We start from the raw sequence: 25,650 nt of genomic DNA, 5'->3' as shown, positions 1-25,650 counted from the left end.
CTAAAGTTACACAAGCACTTTTCCAGAAATGACAACTGGCAACAAGCCTCCACCTGCAGATGTGTGAATGATGCCTCGAAGCTTATAACCCGGAAACCCAGGTCAGGAGGCTGCGTTCATGAGCTGCTTCAACACCGGCAGACTGTGTAAACACAATCTACAGTTACACTGATGACTCAGACAGTCTTCACTCCAGGTTGCAACACGCTGTTTCTGTGACTTTTATGGGAACATTCAGGAGTTGTATCACGACAACTCACATCTGGGATTCTGTGAAAATGAGTCAGAATGCGCAGTCTTTTTAACAGCTGCAGAACAAACAAGTCTTTTTTCATGTTCATATAATTTGGCTTGATTTAAACCATGCTCACCATCAAGTGTATTAATGGAATAATCATCTAATCTATTATGAATGAGGTCAAGCTGGCCTGGTCAGCTTTAAGTGTAAAGTAATTAATAACATGCTCTGCAGTTTATCAGAGTTTTAAATTACAAAACTGCTTTGAGAAAAAAAAATGACATATCGCTCCATCTTTTTTTCCTTCTTTTTTTATCTCCCAGACTCATAATGACCTGTCAAATTATTTGGAACCATAAAACCAGAGTGGTAAATCACCTTCCCTAAGAGGACAACTTTGTACCCTTTCATTTTATATGAAAATGGAGATGCTGAGGGATCCCTCACAGGCAATATTTTAGCACCTTCATTATTGTCGGTGTTAACATCTTGTGTTTTAAGCAGGAGGCGGTCTGAAAATGATTTCGCGTTTGAAAGCTTTGCCACAAAACCAAAAAACACTGCATTCATGACCTACAATGTGTCGACAGGAAATTGTACCCCAAAGGAGGGAAAAAAACACACAAACACATCAAATAGGATAAAGAGGATTTTGCCGTTACTTTCAATTAAAATGGTTCCTGTTTGGCGGATAACTCCTTAATCTTGGATTTCAGAGTATCCGTGAATGCAGCAACGGGGAGAGATTTTCAAAACAGTCAGTACTTGCAGCTGCAATAACATGTGACGATAAAAAGGTGACTCAATGTTTCACTGTGTTGGATCATATATATGAAGTAGATCTGATGTTACTGCAAAACATTTTAATACCATAACAGGGGGAACAAAGGTCGCCTGAAACTAAAAGTACAAAATCTCTCGCTCTAAAATAGTTTGGTTATCTTTGTGATTTAAATATGTGAAACATTCAAGGGCAGAGGATTGGTTTTCAGAAGGAACTCAAACAATGTGAATGCTATTTTCTGCACTGCTTTTTTTTAAGACATTGGTAATATGCTGCCAGCAAAATATCAAAATTCTGTGTAAACTGTGTATTGTTAATGCCTTTTTCATCCTACTAATAGTGTATGGAGAATGATCATCACTTAAAAAGAGCACTATATTTTACTGACATATCTTACATTTAATATTTCATATATGCTCAATTTTGGCATTTTTTTATAAAATATTGATTAAATACAATATAAATATTGAATGGTTTTACTGTTCCAAAAACATGCACAAGTTGCAGCAATATCTTTTCACCCTTCTGAAGGCACATCCACTGCCTACCCTTGCACAGAGAGTATTTAGCCTGAGAGGCAAAACACAGGGCAATGAAAGTTCGCAAATTGCTCACTGCTGTTCGTAAGCCTATTGCTGTGAGCTGGAGATAACAACTGAAGTCGACTCAGTTGTGCATTTCCTAATTTCTATCAACTCCTCACTTAACTCATCTGGATGTGGTGACTAAGAGACAACAACAGGACACAGAGGGGTCACTTAATGGCCAATCGTCATTTATCCCCAATCAACTCTGCTTCACTAAGAAACCTTAGCACTGTTGATAACAGGTCGAGACCTCTGAATAGCCTCTTGCCTATAACCTATACTCTGTACTCTGTATGTTTCAGAAAGCAATGATGCACTGTGCCCAAGACAAATTTCCCCACGGGGACAATAAAGTTTAACCTAACCTAACCTAACCTAACCTAACCTATAACCACCGATGCTTATTTATCTCTCTGGGCTGTTTGCTAAAAATAGATATGCAGCAGCTATGCAAAGCAATGTGTGTAGAGCTGGTGTGTTTCCTGATGACATAATACAGATAACCAGCAAGAGTGTGCCTTGTTCAGCCACAATGTCAATGTAATGCTGCTGATGCCAACAAAAGAAAGTACTTTTAGTTCAAAGTTGCACTGTGGCATTGATTCTGTCTATAGACGGAGCAATAAATGTCCTATCTGGCTCACAGTATGTTGAGGTTAGTCAACATATAAGAGGCTATGGTATAAAAATATGGATTTTTCATATCTTGTAAAACACCCATTTTACAGATATGTAAAGTCATGACAACATACTATATGAGTCGTCTTTCACCAGATGCTCACTTCATTTGTATATACAGTCCATCTCCTGATTATGAAACCTGACTATAAAGCTACAACACATGCTCTTTTCTCCTCCAAATTTCTCCTCCACGGCCGCTGTATACAATGACATATGGACGATGAAAAATTCATGGGCCGGTGGTTAACACACAAATCTGCAGAGGAGATGGGAAAACATGAAGCTTAGCAAGCAGTTTGCCTATTACATTAGCAGACACGGGACGATATTGGCGTATGCATATTTCATCTAATCTGATTTCATGTTTAAAGAGGCGGGCGAGAAAAGTGCCTCAAGTTGTGGAAACAATGACATCATTCTGTAAATTCATCCGGTTGACCCAACCCAATCAAACTGGCAGGGCTGATGTTATGTTAAAGATGGTATCTCTCTCAGTACAGGTTGAAGATTTTGTGCATGTTTACTACTCATGAGATTTTCCCTTTTCCTCATCTCTAGTACTCCAGTACAGTGGGACCAAACAGGAAACTTTTTTTTTGTCAAACATAGATGCAACTACCTCATAAAAACACCCTCAAAAATACACACGAAGCACAACCAAATTTGGTCACAGATGCACCAAACTAGCACACACGCACCACATTACAAAAATAGTCTGTTTATTATAAGTGCATCTGGACAACATTAATACATTGAAGCAATAAATACTTTTTTCTGCTGCACTCCTCCAACCCAGAGGATTACACAACATAGGGATTCCAAAGGATTGCTCTCAAAATGTTTATTTTTAATAAAAATCTAACTTGAGTTGTGACATATATGTACAAAACACACTGAGCTGAGCATAAAGTATATAGTTTATGTGCCAAGGAGAGAGTCCTGGGGAATATAGGACAAATGACAAAGAGAACAGGGAAGGGAAGGGGAGGGGGACAGCTCCTCTCAACTGCTTTACCTCAAACATGATTGCCTCACTAACTTTCAAACTGCTGTTGATTTAAGCTATGTGCACTCGAGGAGTGTTGGGTTACTGAAGTGGTGGAGGGAGTGAATGGGGCATAGGAAGGTCAGCAGTATGGGAGAAAAGGGTCCAGTCCAGAAACAGAAAAAGAAAATGTGTAAAAAAAATCTTGGTCATAATATTTTCCTTAACAGACGCCCAAATGAGTGGCTGTCAAGATGCCCTGGAGCTCTGCGATGTACATCTTGTTTAAATATATCCCCACGCAGAGCACCTCCAAATGTGTACGCCGTTGCTTCGCAGCACACACACAGTATATCCATGCCAAATGAATGCGTGTAACACTCAACAGAACCATGACAGCTCATAATATAGCCTTGAAACCTTGTCATCTGTCATTCAACGCTGCGAAGGCCTGGCCCACTCTAACTATTTCTGTCTTTTTCTCAAGAGCAAGGGGAGGCTCTGTAATGCCAATATTATTACACAGCATAGTATATATTATTACAGCTCAGTCCCTTCTCTACGGTTTATATAAGAGCTTGTTTTTCATTCAGTGTGTCGGTTTGCATACAATAAGTTCTTTAAAAAAAACTTGTATTTATTTATTTTTTATCCTCCACGTGTTGTGCAATGGTGATATTACACTCCTCCCGGCAAGAAAATTAAAATCGGGGACACAAAGTAGCACGGGGATAATCAATCCATGCTGGCAGGCAAGGGAATGCATGATAATTATAAACAAAAACTGTGTCATTCCCTGTGAGGAAAGAAGCTGCGGGGGGCGACAGGCGATGCCGAACATAAATATGGATCATAGGACCAAAAGATCTGGAAACTGACGCAAGCTGCTTTAAAAGCACGGCGAAGAAGACACAAATATAGATTGTGTTTTGCATCATCTACTAAAAGTACTGAGGAAATGCTGAAGATATCAAAATCCATTACTGCAAGCACCAAAGGAGCACACTGAGGTTTTCATTACTACCTCCAGAAATACAGATCAGTCAGAAGCAGAGCTCACTGCCCTGGATGAAAAGAGAAACATATGCTGCTTATTGTTTAATAAATCTGAACATGATTACGCTAGTGTGCATGCACCTACTATAGTGCTGGCTACCAAGAATAGACTGGATTTCACCACCAGGTTTTTCATCTGATGGATACATTTCACACACAATAATGTACCAGCAGGCTGGCTGAAAATCTTCAATGGCACTTTTATTTTTTTTCCCCTCTTTCTTTTCCTGAGGCTTCTCGTCTTCTCTACCCCCTGAGGTAGCCTGACACACTTTCATGAATTAGCCCAGACAAGACGGACGGCTATTAGAGCTGCCACAGCAGATTTGGCTGAATGTAAAAGGTCAGAATTAGCATGGAGAGAAGCACTGATGAAAGTCTTAAAAAATCTTCCCCCATATAATTAAAAAAAAACTTTTTAATATTTGACAGCTGCACCCGACACTGGTATCTATCCTAATAAAGGTGGATTTAATGTGCAGTTTATAGCCGCTTTTTGATATGGAGCCTGTAAATGGCAGGAGAATTTTTTTTCAGCAGTTGTGTATGTTTCTAAGTACATTCAGTATGTGCAAATATTCATGTGTTTGAGCCTTTAAGTAAGACGCCCTTAAGGCCTAATTCACTTGGCATAGTGATGGAAATTACTTAGCTCTGCTGTTTTTTGAAACAAATCACATAACAAGTCTCCGAGCAGCAATTCATGCGGAAATAAAACGCCTGCTGCAGATGTAGTAAACCTAATGTGAATAACATTAGAAATCTGGTTGCCTTAGTCAAAAAAAAGAAGAAAAGTAGAACACCCTTAGGCTCTGAATATAAACCTTTAGCTTAAATGTGGCTCACAGAGGAATGGCATTATTGAGCCAAGTGAATGAGCAACAGCAGCCACAGGATGTTAGCGTTACTATTCATAACTTATTTTCCTACGCCTGAAACCGTTTTCCCTTCTGCTCTCACCTCTGCTGCTCTCTTAAAATGCAATTACCTACTGGCAAATTTACAGGAAAAAAGTGGAAAACAATGACTTTTGACCAGAGCAGTCGTTACTGTGAATGTCAAATTGATGCAGCTCAAAAGGCCCCCGCCGATCTGCATCGTGCTACCGAGCAGAGGAGGTAATATAAGGGAGAGATGAATGAATCACATTATTCCTTTGTTTTAAGCTCAGCTCTGAGTTAATAAAAAGAGTGGATTCATGAGCGGTAGGGGAAAGTACAGTGAAATGCAAATAGACATGTTCCAGCACTTCAAAATTCCTCACTGGAACCACAGAATGCTTTTGGTAGGTGTAACCCGGGGAAGGTGTTTTTGAATGGCGGGTCACTTGTGTTCGTAAACAGGAGGACTGGGGTCAATCGAAGCCGAGACTGAAAGGTGAATATATTGAAAAGCGCATTGAAAAGCAAATGTCTGTCAACTGTATTGTTTTGAGTATTTTAAGTATTTTCTGTGATTAAGGACCTGACCCGACAAGTTAAATCATTATCTCTTCACACAAATCCCATTGACAGACTTCCTTGCAACCAGTAATTAAACAACAAAAACAGGAATCAAAATGTATTCTTTTTTCAAATCTATGTTATTCAAAGCCGAGTGGCTGTATTATAAACGCCTCCTCCTTAGCTGTATGTTGTTCTCTAGCTTTCAGATCAATAAAACCTGTATCTCCAAATTAAAATTAAAAATTTGGTAATTTTAATTTTTTTTTAAATATTTTTAAGAAAGACTGAAAGATTAAGTGGTGTCTCTTCTACAAAAACACAATTTAAAAGATTACTCCGACATTTACCTAAGCACTCCTATAACATTAACCTATAATATTGTCAATTTCATAATGGCTTATTAAAGAAAAAAATATCAAAATCAATAAGGCAGAACAAGAAATATATTATGTGTAAAATTCGCTTCTCCTGTAAAAAGGCTCATCTGCTAAATCTATAGTCAGAGAGCTGTAAACGGGGCTGTTAGCTCATGAAACTCTGCTGCTTATGAGATACATGTTTTTCACAGAACACACATTGTGTTTAGTTTGGAACCCACAGGATGAAATAGCTACCTTTTCTTTGGCCTCTAATGGCCTTCATTTAGACAGGCAGACCCTTAATGCGAATTTACTACTTCAAATGGACTCAAGTACATTTTCTGGGATTTCACACAAAAGGAACTAAATTGCTTGGCCCATAAAATTGCATAAACGCTGTCCGTTTTTCCACTAAAAGCAGACTTGAACCAATGGTCAGGGGTAACCAAAATGATATAATTGTAAGTTTGAATTGAAATGCACTTTGAGATTGAATTTTAAGTTCCTGCTTACAGGGCTCGAGACATGAGGAGTTTGATGTTCCATGGGGCAATCTGCAACACTCCAACGTGCCGTAAACAGACACTATAGCGGCTCTTGGAAATGTCAGATGAGCTAACACGATGACTTATCTAGGAGGCTACATTGGGCTATGGCTAATTGGGTAGGGCTGTCGTCCGCTGGAGTGCAGGGTCGTTGGTTCAATCTCACGTCTCCCCGACGCATGTCGCAGTGGCAAGACACTGAACCCTAAATCGCTCCCGATAGTTAGTTTGCACCCTGCGTGGGAGCTGCTGCTATTGGTGTATGAATGTGTGTGTGTGATCGTGTATGAATGTGTACAAAACAAAGTAAAGCGCTTTGGGTCTGTGAAAAACCAGGGAAAAGCGCTGTGTAAGTGGAGTCCATTTACCATTTGCAATACAATCTATGGGCGCCACACTCACCGAACTCGTCACAGATGCTCTCGTTCTTAAGCAGGGCGGGGTTTTCGAAGGTGTCCCGGCAGTACAGGATCCTGGTGCTCCCGCCTAGCGCAGCGATGCCCCCCAGCGCCAGCACTGTGTGGTCTATGAGCAGAGAGGAAGGTTGCTCTCGAAGCCGCGCCAAAACCGAACGAAAGCGGCAATACTGGGGGTAACTGAGGACCAACACCTTCCGTCCATCCTCCTCCTGGCCTGGAAAAAAAACACACAAAATACAGACACACACACACACACACACAGTTAGAGAAGGTCCACAGAGATATGACAATCACATTTGACATTTAGAAGGAAAAAACTCAATAGAGAAAGCTTTGTTGTTTTTTAAGGGTTTTTCTATTTGATTTGTAGAGAATGGCAGCCTTTTCATTTTTACAGCAGACATTCACTCATTCTGCCATTTACTCTTCAGGTTTTACTACTTTATTCTCTCTCATAAATCATTCTTTGGCTACTGTTTTATTCCGTCACATCTACCGCCAAAGTGCTGGGGAATATGATCCATTTATGTTTTAGTTCTAAGGCTTAAGGTTTTGTCCTACAGTAACTTTTCGGTGAGTACCAGATAAATCTCGAAAAAGGTAAATAGGAACTTTGTTAAATTCTTTATTTTTTGGTTTTCTTGGATTTTCAATAATTCCTTGAAAGCGATAGGTCTTTGCTATGTGCTAATTTGTTCAGTGCCAAGCAATACCCAGTTTTTTAAACAGTTTTGTCTTCCACTGTACAGTATATGCATACTGTATGTGTGTGTGTGTGTGTGTGTGTGTCTGTGTGTGTGTGTGTGTGTGTGTGTGTGTGTGTGTGTGTGTGGCCACTTATGGGCTGACTAAGGGGTAGAACTGCTGACCTTGTTACCCTACAATCATCTAAAATGTATGAATCTATAGCTGACGCAATAAAAGTCTTTGTTTATCAGCATATTTTCCTGGCTTTAATGACAAACTGTTACTATATCACTTATACTATGTAAGAACAAAATAAGGAGTCCACAGCTATATCTACTTGAGAACAACATGCTCACAGTGACAACATGCTGATGCTTAGCAGGCATAACTCTTACCATGTTTGTTCAACAACTTAGTTTGGCACATTAGCATGCTACGTTAGCTAATTAGGGCTAAACTAATGTCCAGCTGAGGCTCATTGGAGTTTTGCAGGTACTTGGTCATGTACATAAAGAATTAGACAAATAGAAAAAGCTGGCCTGATAATAGCGCTAGATGAGTAGTGTTAAGGGAATACGTTTTTATAATTTTATCCTGAGGGGGACATGAATATTTCAGTGTGGCCAAAGTAGTGGTCCAACTGAAAGACCATCCCGGGCTAATAGAAAAACCATAAACTCACTGCTGAATAGATACACCAGAAAGTTTTTATTTTTATTATGATATGCTTCATTTTAAAAAACCAAGATGAAGTCATACAAACGCCACAAACTACAGGGACATTTCCTTTAACTCACTATAACTCTATAGAGTCAGAGAAGAGAAGGTTAAGTTGGCTATAAAGGGACTAAAACCTACCAAACACATTTTCCCCTGCATACTTCCCTCCAACACACCAACTGAACCTATAAATACCACACACAGACTGCCTCTATTAAAAAGCTCTTCTTACAGTTTATCGTCGTCATCTGCATGTTATGCAAATAACAGAGCGCGTTAGCCGTTAAGGCTACAGGTTACTGGTGGTGATTAAAAAGACAGTTTTTATGTAGTCCGGCTTAATTATAATAGAACACCTCCCACATAACAGACAGACATCTATTAAATCAATAAATAATTACATGCTCCATTATTATTTTTTATGCAGCAGAAGATGAGTCTGGTTGAATAAGACTCATTTAAGTATTTCGTGTCATTTCCAAGATGTAGATGAGACATTTCCCAATTAAAAAATATATATTGGACCGCAATGTTTCTTTCTTGGATTATTTTGCATGAGCTCTATGTTCAATCTGATCAAGCCGACAATGTTTAACACTCACATCATAAAACAGGCCTTTATCTTACCCACCATAAAAACTGAAATGAAAGCTTCTGAAGCACTGACATAATGTATTATGACTTGACTTGTGCAGAAAGAGATCATTTGCATGATATAATATAGGCCTGTGACTTATGATTCTTTCATTTGAAAAATAGTCATGAGAATTTCCAAAATCTCACCTAAACATATAAGAGTATTATTATTATTTTTTTACATCTAGCACAAAACCCCAAAAGATTCACGTATTCACACAGAAAACTTGCAAATATTGATTGATTAAATTGTTTCAGCACTGATATAATATGATCAAAGAATGTAAATTAACTTTATAAGACAAAAATTCAATATCATATGTGGGTTTTACCTGATAATCTGATCATGTTATGTTTCAAATCCTCTACTATAGCTATTATATGAGAATAAAATGACAAAAGCAGAGACAGGACTGCTTGATGAAATTAGTGTGAATTTATGCATATCATGCATTGTTCCTTAGAGTATAAGTCACACATTTAGTAACCACCTCTTATAGATTATTGTTGTTAAAAATAGTGCTTATATTTTCCTAGCATACAAAGCCGACTACACAGTTTAACAGTGGGTGAAGCAAAGCCAGGCAGTTGGAAACATGATTTTGACATGAATTATTCATTGTTCTGTATGCTTTTAAAAAGCCCTTGGACATGACATTCATGGGAATTTCTGCTGGTGAGTTAATATTTGAAGGGTGGCTAAACAGCAAGCGTTTCACCTTGCCAGCCTAAAGACGAAACATGCAGTGTTAAAGTTCTATTTAGAAAAATGCATTTTTCCCATTTTTGGTGTTATGTTATCAAGTTTAGAGGCTGTTGGCAACATTGAAAATATGCAGCAGAAAGAAACAGGGCAGGAACGACACCATTCATAACATGTTTACAGCAGCTGCATTCCAGACAATCAGCGTAATTAGTTCCACTGTACTCCAGTATGGCGAACACTTCAAAAGAAATCATCAAAACCATTCAACATACACGCGCACACACACACACACACACACACACACACACACACACACACACACACACACACACACACACACACACACGCGCACACAGCCTGAGCCACAAAGCCCACAAATGTAAAAACACACATACTCCCGCATACGTACACATGCATGTCACACTGCAGACAGAAACACACACATTCATGAAAGATTGCTGCAGTTGTCGTGCGCAATTAGGGCTCCGACGTAGAGTGGGCTTTGTTTCTAAATGTCAGGGATTTTATTGTAAGCGGTCACCGTCAGACCTGCTCTTTCTCCCGAGGACCCTCACAGCATTTCACTTGATTAGGTTCAATTTGGAGAGAGAGCCGCAGGGCATTAATAACTGTACGACGACAGCATTGCAAAGCATGCATGTCGCTATACGCGCGCGCGTGTGTGTGCGTGTAATGTACATTGAGTGTACGTACACTTAAAAATCCTTTTGTTCTTATTGCCCGACCTCTCCAAATAAAGGGTGTCCTTATCTTTACAAAAGCTTTCTAATTGGTTGGGGCTGTGGCTGCATCACTGGAGAGCTGGAAGACAATGTGAGAACAAAATGCAATTTGTTTCTCTCGCGCTCTCTCTGGATCTCTACTCGACTTTCTCTTTCTGTCTGTCAGTCCTCTCTCCTGCTGATTGTATAGTGTGTTGATCAAACAGCTGTGGTGCTGCAGATTATTTTCAGTACATGCTGTAAAGCTCCTAACCTCATAAACTACAATAGTGTCAGGGTCATAACTGCTCTGCAGGACAGCTGATGTTATAACCGCTCAGCCAGCGCAGCACTCAATAAATTCGACTACAGTCCAACATGCAGTAAACTGATAAAGCATAGTATTAGTTAGGTTCGATATGTGATGCTCTATACAAATGTATTACACCTAAAAGGGGCATTTTAGTGTAATACATTAGTACTACGGAGTACTACCAGTGGTACTCCATGGGAAAAGTTGTGATATTTATTCTGCAGCTCAGAGGGCAGCATTCCAAATTCTGGAAAAATAACCCTGATGATGTCATAGTGATGCCATCAGGGTTGGGCTTGTACACTATGCAATGTGTAACAGAAAACATGTGTTACAAACTGGGGATGGGGGGGGGGTGTATAAAGAACATGGGGATTTACGAGCAAAGAGAGCCCTAATGAAAAGCGATATCATGTTGCATTGTGGGAATCCTAGCATCCAGTGTTTTTGGAGCTTGAGGGATTGAAAGTCAGAATTTATGCCTCAGTTTTGACCACCTTTTTCTTTTCATTCTTGTTTCACTAGTATTGTCTTAATTCCTAAAACAATAGTTTACAAAGAACTGAACAAAAAGGAGAACATACAAACTGATACAGATGTATGAATTAATCAGAGCAAAACCAGTGGAAACATGTCGAGAAGAGGAACAATCTGTTCTACACAGTTGAGTTTTCAACTGCGATTTAAAAAGCACTGACAGATGTTTGACATTATATTGTATGGTAAACTGCTGCATAGTTAGGCAGCCATAAATAGACATGTTTGTTCTCCGTTTGTGCTTAGTCAGACAGACAGCTAAAAGACCTTGATGGGTTGTTTATTATGGCTTGTTTTTACTGTTTTGACTTGGAACTTTTATTACTGTTGTTTAAGTAGCAGTAGAAGCAGTACTAGCTAGTTGAAGGTGCCTATAACATTTCATTTCATTTCATTTATTAAGGCTCACGGCCATAGCACATGGCATGGAGCACACAGTTCAAATTAAATCATTACAAAACAAAGCAATGGTGTACGGCAAGAAAACAAAAAACAAAAACATTACTTAAACAATGGCAATACATGTCTCAGAAAGGCGCCTGTTTTAACAATAACCCCTGTTTTTTTTTAACTCAAAACCAAAATCAATTTTATCTTAGATGGGTAATACACATAATATTTTGGCAGGTATTTTTCTCTAAAGTACACTACATTTACATTTGTACACTCAAAAAGAACATGATATTCATCACCAACACAGTTGGAGTCACAGAGGTTGCAAGATCTTTCACTCCTTTCCAGCCCTTTGTACCTTCCAGTGACTTTGGGTATTCTGGTGTTATTTGTTCTAAAATTGCATATAGCCTGCCTGGACTTTTGGTTTTCATATAGCAAATATTTTTCTAATTTAAACTCTTGTTTAAATTCAATGTACGTGTCACAGGAAGTCATGCTTGTAAGCTCGCTCTGCCATTTCTGGATGAATTGATCTTGCAACCTCTGCTCAACAGTTCTTTTCAGCCAGTTAATGTTGTTGTACTTCTGATTTATCCAAAAAATTATGTCGCCTGAAGCTATGCTGTGCTAAGCCTGAAAACGCATATTAATGGGGTCATTTAAAAATGAATTCTGAAAACGTGGTTAACTTTAATATAAAAAAGATTTAAAAAATGAAAAGTTTAGTTTCATAAGCATACGTCTGGTCTTATTTGGGTCTGGCAGCAGAACTTTGTTCTAGCTGTAGATACTCAAAGTAAAAGACTTACATTACAATAATGTAACCAGGATGTGACACAGGCATGGATGACTTTCTCTTGGTCTTGAGATGACAGGATGGGACTGATCCTACTGACATTCCCAGAGATTAAAGAAGCGCCTGAGACAGTGTTGTAATATGTAAATTAAGATGCAAAGAGGAATATCATTTTGACATCTTCAGACACAGGCGTTACATGACTGCATCAGGAGTCCAGAAATGACTCAACTGCTTGTGCAATGTGGGGTCAGGAGCAAGATTAAAATGTTTCAACCTAAAGGTTTCAGTTAGACTGCCTGGTGCCAGGAGGACAATTACATAAAACAGACCGTCTGCTAAACTCCTTTGTGGCTTGGAAAACCTTAAGTATTACATCATCTTTATCCACAGAAACATACTTGTTTTAGCAGGTATTGCTTTGACCGTTAAAGAAACTGTAAGAAAGTGAGTGAATTGATACATGTTACTGCTGTGGCTTAGTGGGATTGTGCTTCGTTATGAATGACAACCCAAGGGAAAAAGACAGATGGCAATCTAATAAATGGGCTCTAAACTCAAACAAAGCAGTGTAGTCTATGTGTTGATTTTCTGAAGACCAAAGCATACAAACATCTGTCACTCAGGTGAAGCAATATTATACCTCCACGACCACTTTTAATCAAAAACTTCACAAGCAGAGATCTCGAGCCAAGTGCTGCTTTTGTTTGTATACCTATTGATTTGAAGGCTAAAACAGGGGAAGAAAAGTCAAAGGTGCGGCATTTCCTTTTTAAAAAGTGCCATACTGCTACATTTGATTGTATTGATTTCCTGGATTGCAGATAGACATTTCTTTTCTATTCCAAAGCACAGTACCAAAACCAACTTGCTGCTAGTAATACATCTGGTGATCCATCACAGAGAATAGGGGGAATTCCTTCTTTGGCGTTGTGTTTTAAGTGAACACGGATATCCAAAAGTTATCTGCCAAACAGAAACGTTTCAATGGGAAACATGATGAAATTCATAGCACCCGCTTTGCAATATCTGTGTCTGTTTCCGCTTTGTCTTCCTCTCAAAATAACCCTCAAATGAGATGCTTTAACAGCATACGCATCTTTCTTGGACATCGAAGACAAAATTGTACAGATAAATCATAAAACAATCCACCAAGGAGTTTATGGACTTGCTATCAATGGAACAGGCTGCCCTCATTCTACAAGATAGTGATAGGCTTGATGGTTTCTGTGGACCCTGGAACATTATTAAACCTTGTATTGAGAAAGATTCAACAATATCTGTATTATTGAATCTCTCTTTCGATATTTTGTACCGCCTTTATTTTTATTTCTTTCATTATTGGTTTTAGTTTAGTCTTTTTATCTATTTTTTTCGATTTTTTTTTATGTGCCATTAATGTCATCTTGTGATGTTACAAATTATAATTTATTTTTATATTTTAAATTAATAAAACTGATCAACCGAATATTCCAAACTGGAAATGATCATTAGATATGTCCCTGAATGAAACAACCTGAAAAGGGGATACAGAATACTTTAAAAAAAGCTTGCTGTCTTGCATGTTTAGGAAAATAGTTACGATGTGAAGCGCGGGATTTATAGTTATTGCACTAAACATGCTAAAGTAACAACGTAATGCTCATTTCGCAGCACTGTATAACACTACACTGTTATGTCCACAGCAGACTGGTAAAGTCATTAGCTACTGTAGCTGACAGTGAAATACAGATCTCTAGTCTACTCCAACATAGTTAAAAGCAACACGTTATAAAACAGATGGACAGTATTTGCTAAATAAATACAAAAAAATAACACTTGGAGGAAAATGTTCCAGTTCTTCCTTTGAGGAGCAAATGTTTAGTAAGTGAGTATTAGTAGGAATAAATATGATGTGTTCAAGCTCTGAAGCAGAATTCTACCAGACATAATTAAAATAATATTTTTAATTATTTCACCAAAGGAATCTTTTCTGATTAATCTTTCATAACAAGCATGGTAAATTGTTCTGCGTAATCAAAATCTCAGAAATGCCTCGTATGAAATGAAACTCATTAGTTGTGTTTAAAGCAGCTGCTCCGCTGGATGAATAGCCACTACTGCAATGAGAGATGAATCATCACGGAAATCATTACATTCTTTAAACGGAAAAATAAAAAGGTTGTCCTCTGCTTTTATTGGAGAATTTCTTGAAGCAACTTTTTCACAATTTTTAGGGAATAAAAATAGTAATAATATGAGGGCTGCTGCTGACGGTTAAAAGCAGATCTGCACCTGCTAATTAAAAACCAAACAAGAAAGTGACTCATGTAAACTGTGTCCTTTACATTCAGCCAAGCTCCAACATTTTCAAAGTGCCCACAAGCTCTGACAAGATCTGTCAGGCAAGTGTGCTCGTTTCTCTCGTCACAGACGAGCAGAGGAGGGGAAAAAACGTACTCTCATGCTCTCTGTCAGCCACCGTAGTGCTTAAATCACTCACTCGGCTCAAATTTGCTGTTGTCAACATTTCCACATTATCCGCTTGGGCCAAGGAATTTACTGGATCCCCTGCTGCTTTTGTGGGTTTGGCGTTGAAATGGCGAGGCATGTTACCTACAGCCAATAATGTCACTTTCATATTTGATGTTTTTTTTTAATACAATAACAAATAAATCGATAAGCTTCTAAAAATAAAAAAGGGGTGGAAGGTAAAAACCTACAAGAGGAAGAGAGGAGAAAGAACAAGGGAAGAGAAGAGCGGGTTCTTGTTTGGTATTCTTGCTCCATCCTGCAGCCTTTGTGCTCTGGATCGATCTCAGAGGTTGCCCTGTTTCCATTTAGCCTCTTCTCATAATATATAACACATCTCTGATTCATTCTCTCTCTCTCTCTCTACCTCTCTCTCTCTCTCCCTCCCTCCCTCTCTCTACCTCTCTACCTCTTTCTCTCTCTATCTCTCTCTCCCTCCCTTTTCATTGAGAGGACGTGACACTGAGAAGGGGACATATAAGCAGCAGCAGGCGTCCGATCTGGCTATTGGTTTCATGTTATTGAAACCTGACCAAATAAAGGGGGAACAGCATCTGTCAATGACACCCAATGGAAATGATGCATGTGGGGGGGATCCGACGCCTCACAATTTCACTATAGCGGCGACCTTGTGTTTCCTACGAACTGAGAATTACATTAAACAAATGGAATGAAATCATTTGCACGGTTCATCACTTGTCCAATCTGCGAATGACTCCCCCTATGGTGGATGAAACAAAATGTGCTAGGACATTCCACTAATTACAAGCAAGTCTGCACTGTAAACAAAATCACATTCATTAGGCGGGGATTGCGGCATCAATAAATCACTACACGCACACACACTGGAGTAAAACAAAGCAAAACGCGATCAAGCCCAATGCTTCACTAACACTCAGTTTAGTTTTGTTCAGAGGGAGAACAATTGGAGATAATATGTCACATTGATGTAATGGATCTGCGTGGAATAACGTACTGTGTTTGCAAAATGACTCAGTGGCCATCAGTCACAGACACTGACTCGCCTTTCCCTCAGCTCATCATATCACGCTTCAATCTGTGCTCTCACTCACAAAACACAATGTACACACACACAATCACCCTTTCTTAAAAGGATATGCCACCTAACATACAGTACAGCTTTTGAGGATCAAATGGGTTAGCACAAATCAATATCATGATATTACAACCATGTGTCATCATCGCTAATTTCCCTCTAGGGATCTATATAGTCGTATCTTATTAAGTAGCTTTTCTTCCTTAATTGCCAAATGTGTGCAAAGCCACTGATAAAATGATCAAATTGATATAACAGACATAAAACATATATTCACAATAGATGAAATAACTATGGGTAACATGAAAAGAGCATCTTTCAACCTACTCTTTCGTTTTTACGGTCCGCAACTTGTCGTGTTTAGCAGGAGCCAGATGATGTTCATAGCGAGAAAAGCCCTAAAACACCACTGTCAATGCTTACTCAGCACTAAATGGGAGGCAGTAACAGTTAGCAACTATAGCTGGTGAGCACAGTGGAGCATTTAGCAGGTTAAGAGGCAAATACTTGGTGGAGAACAAAAACATAGCTAGAAGAAGATCCGCTAAACAAATGATAATGTCGCTCCTGGTCTACTGAATGTGTTAAGATGCAGCTATGTGCTAGACAATTCAATTCATCAACCTTTTTAAAAGAGACTGTATGTCAGTGTTGGCCGTTCAAAGATTGTCCAGCGGGTGGTTTAAACAAAAAACCTTTTAATTTCAATTGGTTTGACTTAAGTTAAACAACTGCATTTTGCAACAATAACAGCACTTCATGATGGTCTGCACAGACTGCAATGAACAGTTCTCAGGATGGAAAATAAAGCCACCAGTGCGTAAACTGCTCAACCCACTTCTTTGCTGTCCACTTGTCAACTCAATATGTTCCAAACATTCATACACGTTCAACAACACATTTAAATTTCAACACATAACTCTGTCAGGCGTGGCTGTCGGGCGCCCTGTGTTTAGTTTATGGAGAGAGTAACTGTTGTTTCAGTGACAAGCCCAGGAGCGAGTACACTACAGAAGAATTTACGAGCAACAAACAAGCCGCCAGAAGGTTTCTTGGGAAGAAAATTGGACAATAGCAGCGTGTTTATGTTTAGCTTTATTTTGGTGAAAATAAGACTATTTGCAAACCACTGACAAAGCTGAAACATATATAAGTGGAGAAGCTGTCAGTGTGGATGGACTGGTTTGAGTGAATCAATTGCACTAATCATGATGAATTCAAGTTTTGACAGATAACCTGAACCTTTTTTTTTTCTTTTTACATGATGTTAAAAAAGATTTGTAGTTACAGTATCACATACAATGGGCTGAGTAGGAATTTCAGAGATATCTGGCCCTTAAGTTCAAAGGCCATGAACGTGCGCTAATTCTCCTAAAATAATCATATTCCCACAAAAGGGCACTAACACCCAGAGGAAATGTTCTATTGAAACGGCACAGAGGGCTGAGAGAGGGAGAGTCAGACACACACACACAGAGGAGTAATACATAGAAAGAGGGAGAAAGAGAGCCCTCCATGTGCATGCTGGCTCCTGTTCTTAATTATAGTAAAGCACTAAAGTGCTCGTGTTCGTTTGGGCAGGGTGGGGCAGGGGCCTGTTACTGTTTTATTTAATTAAAATAAAACAGTAGAAACACTTATATAATTTCCAACTTAATTTATTCAAGCGTGCACAACGATTGAGGACACAAAGTAGGAAAACAAGCAGGCGCGCGCGCGCACACACACACACACACACACACACTGGTAGTTACAATCATTGGAACTGTACACACAATATTCACACACACATAAAAACAGAACATTTAACTTCCCTCAGCTTAATTCCATCCCAGATGTTCTTGCGGTTGACAGAGGGAGGTGGAAGGGGGGAAAAGAAAAAATGGCCATACCAAAATTTCAAAAACACACACGCCCTTATTAAATGTTTTCAGTTAAACAGAGAAGAGACGAGAAGAAACAACACAAGCACTTTCCTCCGCTTGATTTATGTGATTCTATTACATTAAACATTCTCTCCCCTGAGCAGGCTCAGCTCCCTAGCAACCATCGCTCGCAGCCCTAATGTCTCTGGCACAGGGCCAGGGAGGGCTGCCTGCCGTATTGATTGCCAGATTGAAAAGTTTGCATTTAATAGGTCCTGTAATACATGAAGGACTTACTCAGAGGGGCTCCTTGTCAAAAAACAAAATTGCTTCTTTTGACTATCAAAAAACAACGTCCTCCTTTTAACAAATGAGCAAGCGGAAGGGAGAGGGGGGGTTCCATTGGGCCCCTTTTTGTGCGCTAGATGAAGTTAGACGTCTCTAAGGCCCCTCAGAAAAATCAGAGTCATGAGGAAGGAAGAAAGAAAAGTTTGTAAGCGTGATTACTACGAGGTTAGAGGGCGCGTTGTTGCCGTCACTATGAAGAAGACGAGCTTGTGCCATGTTGAGCCCCTCTTGTGTTGCGATGGATTGGCCCTAAACACTGTTGGCTGTCTGGTCCCCGGCTGCATCCTGACTAATGAAAGACTACTGCTGGCTTTTGGGGGGGTCAATCCACTTATGGCACAGTCAATTCGGAGAGTAAAAAAGAAGCTGCTCTGGGAGAACCCAAAATGTGCAAATACCACAAGGAGCAAATTTAATCAACTGTCTCTGGTTGCAGAAAGGTACAGCTGCCTTTTGACTAAACAAACAAGTGAAAGCGGCCTCTCGGTGTCTCTTTCCCTCTCCTCAAAACGATCCCCAAAAGCTTTTACACCCAGGTGATGATACACTATCTGCTATGACGGGACACTCTCATTTGTCACGCGGCTCTGTCCGACACAAACCCAATTGAGCAGCTGTGATCACAGATCTCAGAGGTTGTCAGCCAAAGACTGGGATACGTGGATTGTTTCCCCTTCGGCTGAGCCCGAAAGTAGACAGCCTTTTCCAACCTCACATATATCTGTCCTCCAGCACAATGGAACGGATGACATGTTTGGCTTTAAATGTATCTTTAATGGGAAATCAAGTTCCCCTTTTGCGTGAATAGGAAAGAAAGCAGGGAGGGAGAGAGAGAGAGAGAGAGAGAGAGAGAGAGAGAGAGAGAGAGAAAAAAAAATCTTATCAGGAGATTGGGAATTGGGTCAGGCAAGGAATTACATGCCATTCCAGATCAAAGTTGCCATGTGTATTTCCTTTAAAGAAGGGCCCCTCATTATCAACTAAGACAGTTTTTTTGGGCGTATACTTTGTAAAAGGCAACATGATTTAATATGTTTTCAGTAAAGAATGAAAAAAGGACAGAAGGGGGAGAGAAAGGAATAATACTTGAGGCTATTTGGGTGAGGCGTGTTTCCCATTGGTAAAACTGTAATGAGAAAGAGAGAGAGAGAGAGAGAGAGAGAGAGAGAGAGAAGGGGGGGTATTGTCATTCAGCATGGCTCCATTGTGAATTCCTGTCATTAAATAAGAACCTCTCTTTCTCCCTCTCTCTCTCTCTCTCTCACACACTCTCTATCATCAGATCTGTACGGAGGAGGAAGCCCTTAAATAAACAGCCCGTTGAGTTAAGCCAACTGGAACCCTTTTCAATAATTACATCCAGCACAATACTCAATTTACATTGCAATTATTTAGCTGGAGGACTTGACAATGTGGCAAAGAAAAGATGTGACATTAGCAGCGGATGATAACAACTAGAGCGGTGCGCTCCCCAAGGGGAGACGTTTTAGTCTGTGGCTTAGAGCGAGACTTTACAGATAGCAATATGTCATTAAAAACCGGTGCCATCTGTTCAGATTTCTTGTTTATGTGCTGTCATTGGTATCAAGCGCATTGAAGACAGACACACAAACCAAATCCCAGGAATACAAACTGTAGGATTTTCTGCTGAATATTCTGGTGTGTAATTAGCTTTGATTACATATTGTAACAGCACCGCAAGAAAAGAAAAAAAAAAGAAAAGAATACAACAACCACTAACAATTGTTTTCTCTCCACAAGCCCTAATGATATCCGTTTGAAGTTCCCCTCAGCTGGGTCCTGCACAAGCTGTTTTCACAAGGCTGCTGTGTTATTCATGTGACAAGCACAGTATCTGGCTAAACAAGCAGGTAATTTCTGATAAAGTGCTTCCAGCTTGGCTTTAAACTCATTCATTCCCGATTACAGAACACACCCTCTGATGTGGCAAACCTCTGCTGCACCAACATAGCCGTAATCACTGTAGTGCAGCACATATAGAGTGTTTGGGGCCGCTTGTCTCACATTGCACAGGGGAAAAAAATAAGATAAGAACTTCAATGGAGAGTCTCGACTAGCTCGGATAACAAGTTTATGTTTGCTGGTAACCAAGAAAATGCCCTTTCTCTCAGTAATATTGCTGTTTTGTTTTGTTTAAAAAAATAAACTACTTACAGTCCAATATGAAATGTGTGAAGCCCATCCTCGGACTGCTATGTATTGTGGTACAGTATAATAACATAGTGAGAAGAGACATGACAGGACAACGATATGATGAATCATACTAATTATTTGGCAAAGTCTCCTGTTGTTTAATAAGTCACCATTGTTAGGACTGGCAACATATGTGTGTCATCAGATAGGAGGCGATAAATGAACAAAAGGGCTCCTGGAATTTGCACCACAGGAAAAACCAACACTGAAATATCAGGCACATTTATCCAGCTTTATCTGAGGGCAGCCCCTGCCTCTCCTCAGCGGTTCTTTTTTCACATTTAATGAATATCTTTAGCGAGACGAATTCCGAGACCTTCCACAGTGGAGCATAGCGATTGTGTGAGTCTGCTTTTGTTAACTTTAGAAATTATCCTCTGACACGTCGATAGCAACAGCTTTTTCACGGAGTTATGGCCGAGGGGGAAAACAAGACGGGCTGGATGCCTCTCATTTTGCCAAGTGTAGGCCAGTACATAACAAGGAAATGGACTGACAGGTTGAGAAAGAGGAAAGAGCGACACATCAACGATATATTGTTGGCGGCCTAGGCGCTCCTTCCAACTCCTCTGTCAATAAAAAGGAACAAAAATGTATTACACTATCTGCAACAAGACATTATACAAATACAAAATGATGTCATTTGTGTTTCTTTGTCTTAACAAAAGCGTTAAGAGCAGTTACGTACCCAAGCAAGTATCAGCGCATGCGCACGCACATACACACACACACACACACACACACACACACACACACGCGCGCACACGAAGTCTGGAATCTATCAAAGCTGCCATTGCCATTACCTTTCAATGTGGGTAAAATGCATTACCTCAATGCTGTGAAATGATCACTATGTCATTACTACAAGACTGGAAGCCTATCTGCCATGCTGTGAACTACAGTATATATCCTGCAGCGTGCCTATGGGACCCTCTTGCATCAGTTCTGCCTTACAGATTATGACAGATATTAAGTGGATGTCGAGAAGCTGATCTGCAATCAGTGACGAGAGCTATTTATACTCTGACGGAAAGTGTTTTACCAACACTGTAATGGGAAGTTAGAATTAAATAGGCATTTAATGTGAGCGTTCATTTTATTCACACACCCTGTTGTGGAAATCAAAGAATTATTATCAATGTGCACAGTTCAGTAAATCTCGTAAAATCATGTAACCACAAAGCGTAAAGTTGTAAGAGACAGAAACAGGGTCGTTCAGGCTCATGTTAAAAATGGAAAAGCACAATAAGCCAGTCAGATGTTTATTGATCAGAATGAACTGTTCAGCCAATACACATCACAGAAAAAAAACACCCTGTTTGGTCCCAGTCACTAAGTACATCTTTATTATTTATTGTTGATGTCAGTATCAAATGAAATACAGCTCCACTTTCTAGATTCACTTGTCAAAGATAATGCGGTAATCTAAATCATGTCCATGTGCCTTTATTAGAAACAGCCCATGCTGGTCCTATTGAGTGGGAGTAGCATTCAGATCCTTTTAGGTATGACTAGCAAAACTGCAATGTGGAGAAATCTTTTAGATAATATAAAATGTCACTTATGATGTCTTTCCAGTATCACAATTCAGGTCAGCATATTAATCATAATGAAGACATTTGCTATATATATATAAATACAAGTGCCTCAAATGTGCACATTCCATCACTGTTCGTATTCCTCTCACAATGCCACGTCCCCCTTTGTGCATATTTTCAGAATGTTTATTTCCACCTAAACTCCTTTTTGATATGCACGACAGGGTGTCCACAAGAGGACTGTTTTACATGCATTCATAAAGCAGATGGACTGGCATGCTCATAAAATATGCAGAGTTGTTAATTGTACAGTCTGTGAATGCCTACTGAGCAGCACAGAGGCCTCCATATCTATCTGAAGGCAGAACGTGAAGCCGGCAGGAAGAAAGAAAACAGGGGGGGGAGGAACATGTACAGAAAGCAGTCCTATACTGAAATATTAATATTGATGTAATACTAGAAAATGAGCATAATTTTCTCCAGAAAGGCTGTTGGTTGTGTAACACTAAAGAGTGAGTCAGAGTGTAACTGGAAGTGGCAGGCAATTTGTTAAAGAAAAATGAAACAAAATGTTTCCTAAAAAAAAATCTAAAAAAGAAGAAACAGGATTAAATCTATGAGGATATGTGTCTAGGTGGCAGACTAGCCAGTGTATTAAAAGGCGAACCTCACTGCCTTTCTGTCTTTTTAAGATGCCTGGCAGAGGTCACATCAATAGCATCTCTGTTGTTCCAGACCAGACTAATGGAGAGAAGAGAGACACAACTGTTGTGATGGGAGAGACAGAGCTCTTCATTTCCTCCGAGGCCATCCTCATTGTTTAACCATCCACCAGCCTTCATTCCCCCCTCCCTTGCGTAAGTCGGAGAAAAACACATTATGTGACGTTCCAGAAATAAAATAACACAAATTATTAATGAATATAGCCATCTAAAGAAGCGGAATTTGATTACGTTGCGAGCCATAACAGGATATGGCTCGGTTGTTGTGTGGTCTCTCTCTCTCTCTCTCTCTCCCTCTCTTTCTCTCACAGTGTGTCTTTCTCTCTCTCTCCTTCTCCCATTCAAATTCGAGGCATGCTCAAACATCTAATAGATTTTTCCACCCCGGCACACAATTTACTGCTTACAGATTTAGAATTCTCTGGCTTCCGGCCAGTCAGAAGTGAATTAATGATATGAGCACATCAGTGAGGAAAAACAGCTTGTGATTCTCTCTCTCCTACAGGTCTGAGCATAATGAAGAAGATACTGCCATAAAACCCACCCACCCTCCCTCCTAACACCACCAGATAGACGAGAAAAGAAAACATGCCAGGGAAACAGAAAGAGTGAGAGAGAGGTGGAGGGGGCGAGGGAGGCATATAATCAATACAAACACTCCATTAAATTACTTCAAAAGGGGATTTTTGGACAGTTTGTAGAATTAGTTCTGCTGAAAGAGAGCAGAAGGGGGAAGCAAATATGTTTGTGGGGCGGAAAGCAAACAAGTGCAAGCGATACAATCTGCCACATCTTGTGAATGGAGGGGGTACGGTGGTGCGGTGCGCCTTACAGGAGCATTCTTTCCTCTGTCAGAGTCACAACATACCATTACTCTCGTAACACCGCGACACGCTCCTTTTATCTTTTTCCAAGAAAGCGCTTACTCCTCCTTCCCACGTTGCAGTCAAGACATAAAACATGTTTGCCTGTGTGATAGTGAGTCAGAGTTCCAAATATTGTTCTGCATTGTCACCGAGACAAATCAACCATGAGGAGACGGCATCCGTCTGTGTTTCTTATCGCCCGGTTTCCTAACCTGCATCAACATTCTGTGATGACGCCCTGAACGCTCTCTGAAAAAGGGACAGAATCTGCCCTCTACATCAAATTGAAATGTTCCCACTGAAATATTGTCTGGATATCAAACCTGGGGTATATGTGTGCCAAGCCCTGGCATACCGATCAGATGTTGCATCAGAGAGGGGAAGTACAGCGCTTCTATCCCTTGAGCGGGGCCAGGCTTTAAAGAATCTTGAAAATGTGCTGATATTGCTCGGTGCCTCATCGGCCTGCTTGCTCCTTCCAGCTCAATCAATGTACGTTTAGCTCTGATCACATAAAATGATTTATGGGTGCGTCCTGATTCCAGCCTACGCACTAATTCTAATTCTAAGCAGGTTCTAAGCGTAAAGTGCCCGCAGAATGAATATAATGTATCATACTTCACCTGAAATATACTACATACACACATACACACAGTAATTAATATCACGTATAATAGGGGAAATACTCCATAATGCCATTCTTTATTAACATTCAACTAACAACAAAGTGCATTTTGATTCCAATATATCCTAACACATTGTTTTCTTTGGACATTGATGGAGATATTGGATGTAAAACATCCATCAAAGCAGCTTTTCATACATCTATCCTTGAATAATAATATCTGACCTTCATTACCATCATTTACTGAATATTCAATGAAAAGCCTCACACTTTCGGATATCTAATCCATCACGCATACTCAACTCGACTATATCTGCTGTGTAAATGTGTTGGGTCGGACGACAGGCAGAGCACTTTTAATATACAGCACTGCAGGATGCATAAAATATCGTATACAAATATTTGTCAGCGATAAGAAATGAACACAAACAACGTTATCAGTGTAATTTTATGGCTTCATGTGCTTAAGAAAAAGTACAGCCGCACAAAATAATATAGAAAGGTCAAAAGGATTGGGTGACTGATTTTTGCAATACACTGGATATTTTTGTTGCGCCCTGCATGGTAACTTTCTCCTGTCTGGATCAGTGAGCCCTGAACCTCACAGCGCTGAGGGATGAACCAGCTACAAATGATACTATTGGCGAGGGCAGGAGTCAGGAACACCATCTATATTCTTTGAATGCAGGAGTCACAAGCCTATGACCTTGTATAATCCTCCAAAATATCTCAACTCACTATCTGCTGGTTGGCTTCCGAACTGAGGGGGCTTGATTTGAAAGAAAGAAAGAAAGAAAGACAAGACAGAAAACATATTGAGCTATTTTGTGAGCAAGAGCCATCCTTTGTGGGTTTTAATTTTTAGTTTTTTTAAATTATGTTCCTTCTACAGCTTTGTTTTTTCCCAGCACAAGCCAACAACAAACTGTATCAGCAGATACAGCTCTCCAAACGCTCGGCCCCCTCGTATACGACCAGAAACCAATTTCGGCAGGCAGCAATGAAAAAAAAGAAGAAAAAAAAAAATCAGGCCAGTTCTCTGGGGAGAGATAGAGGGGCAGAATGTAAACTTCCGTGGCAAGACATCCCTGTTGGATTGAACTGAAAAAAGAACCGCTAATGCTCACTTCACTTCAATACAAGATAAACTGAGTGGACAGTTTACCTGATTAAGTGAATTACATTACAGATTATGTAAGGACTGAAAAATACAATACATCACTCTTCATGCACTCACATGTTATTACTATCGGAGTAGGCCTACTGTAGGGTATGTAGGCCTAATTCAATTA

At 39.8% G+C, this 25,650-nt stretch overlaps 1 protein-coding gene across 1 annotated transcript in view; it reads right to left on the bottom strand.

The window, feature by feature from the left end:
* The window catches only part of arid5b (AT-rich interaction domain 5B), a 79,340-nt gene that overhangs the window by 39,608 nt on the left and 14,082 nt on the right, over positions 1 to 25,650 (bottom strand). The window contains exon 4 of the mRNA XM_080036897.1: positions 7,083 to 7,313. Coding sequence (XP_079893023.1) covers positions 7,083 to 7,313 — 231 coding nt within the window. The remainder of the gene's footprint in view (positions 1 to 7,082; positions 7,314 to 25,650) is intronic.

This window comes from Ammodytes marinus (genome assembly GCF_949987685.1).
Source record: "Ammodytes marinus genome assembly, chromosome: 11".
Classification (NCBI taxonomy): domain Eukaryota; kingdom Metazoa; phylum Chordata; class Actinopteri; order Uranoscopiformes; family Ammodytidae; genus Ammodytes; species Ammodytes marinus.
The sequence above is the reverse complement of the archived record's forward strand: the minus strand, read 5'-3'. Positions and strand labels throughout refer to the sequence as shown.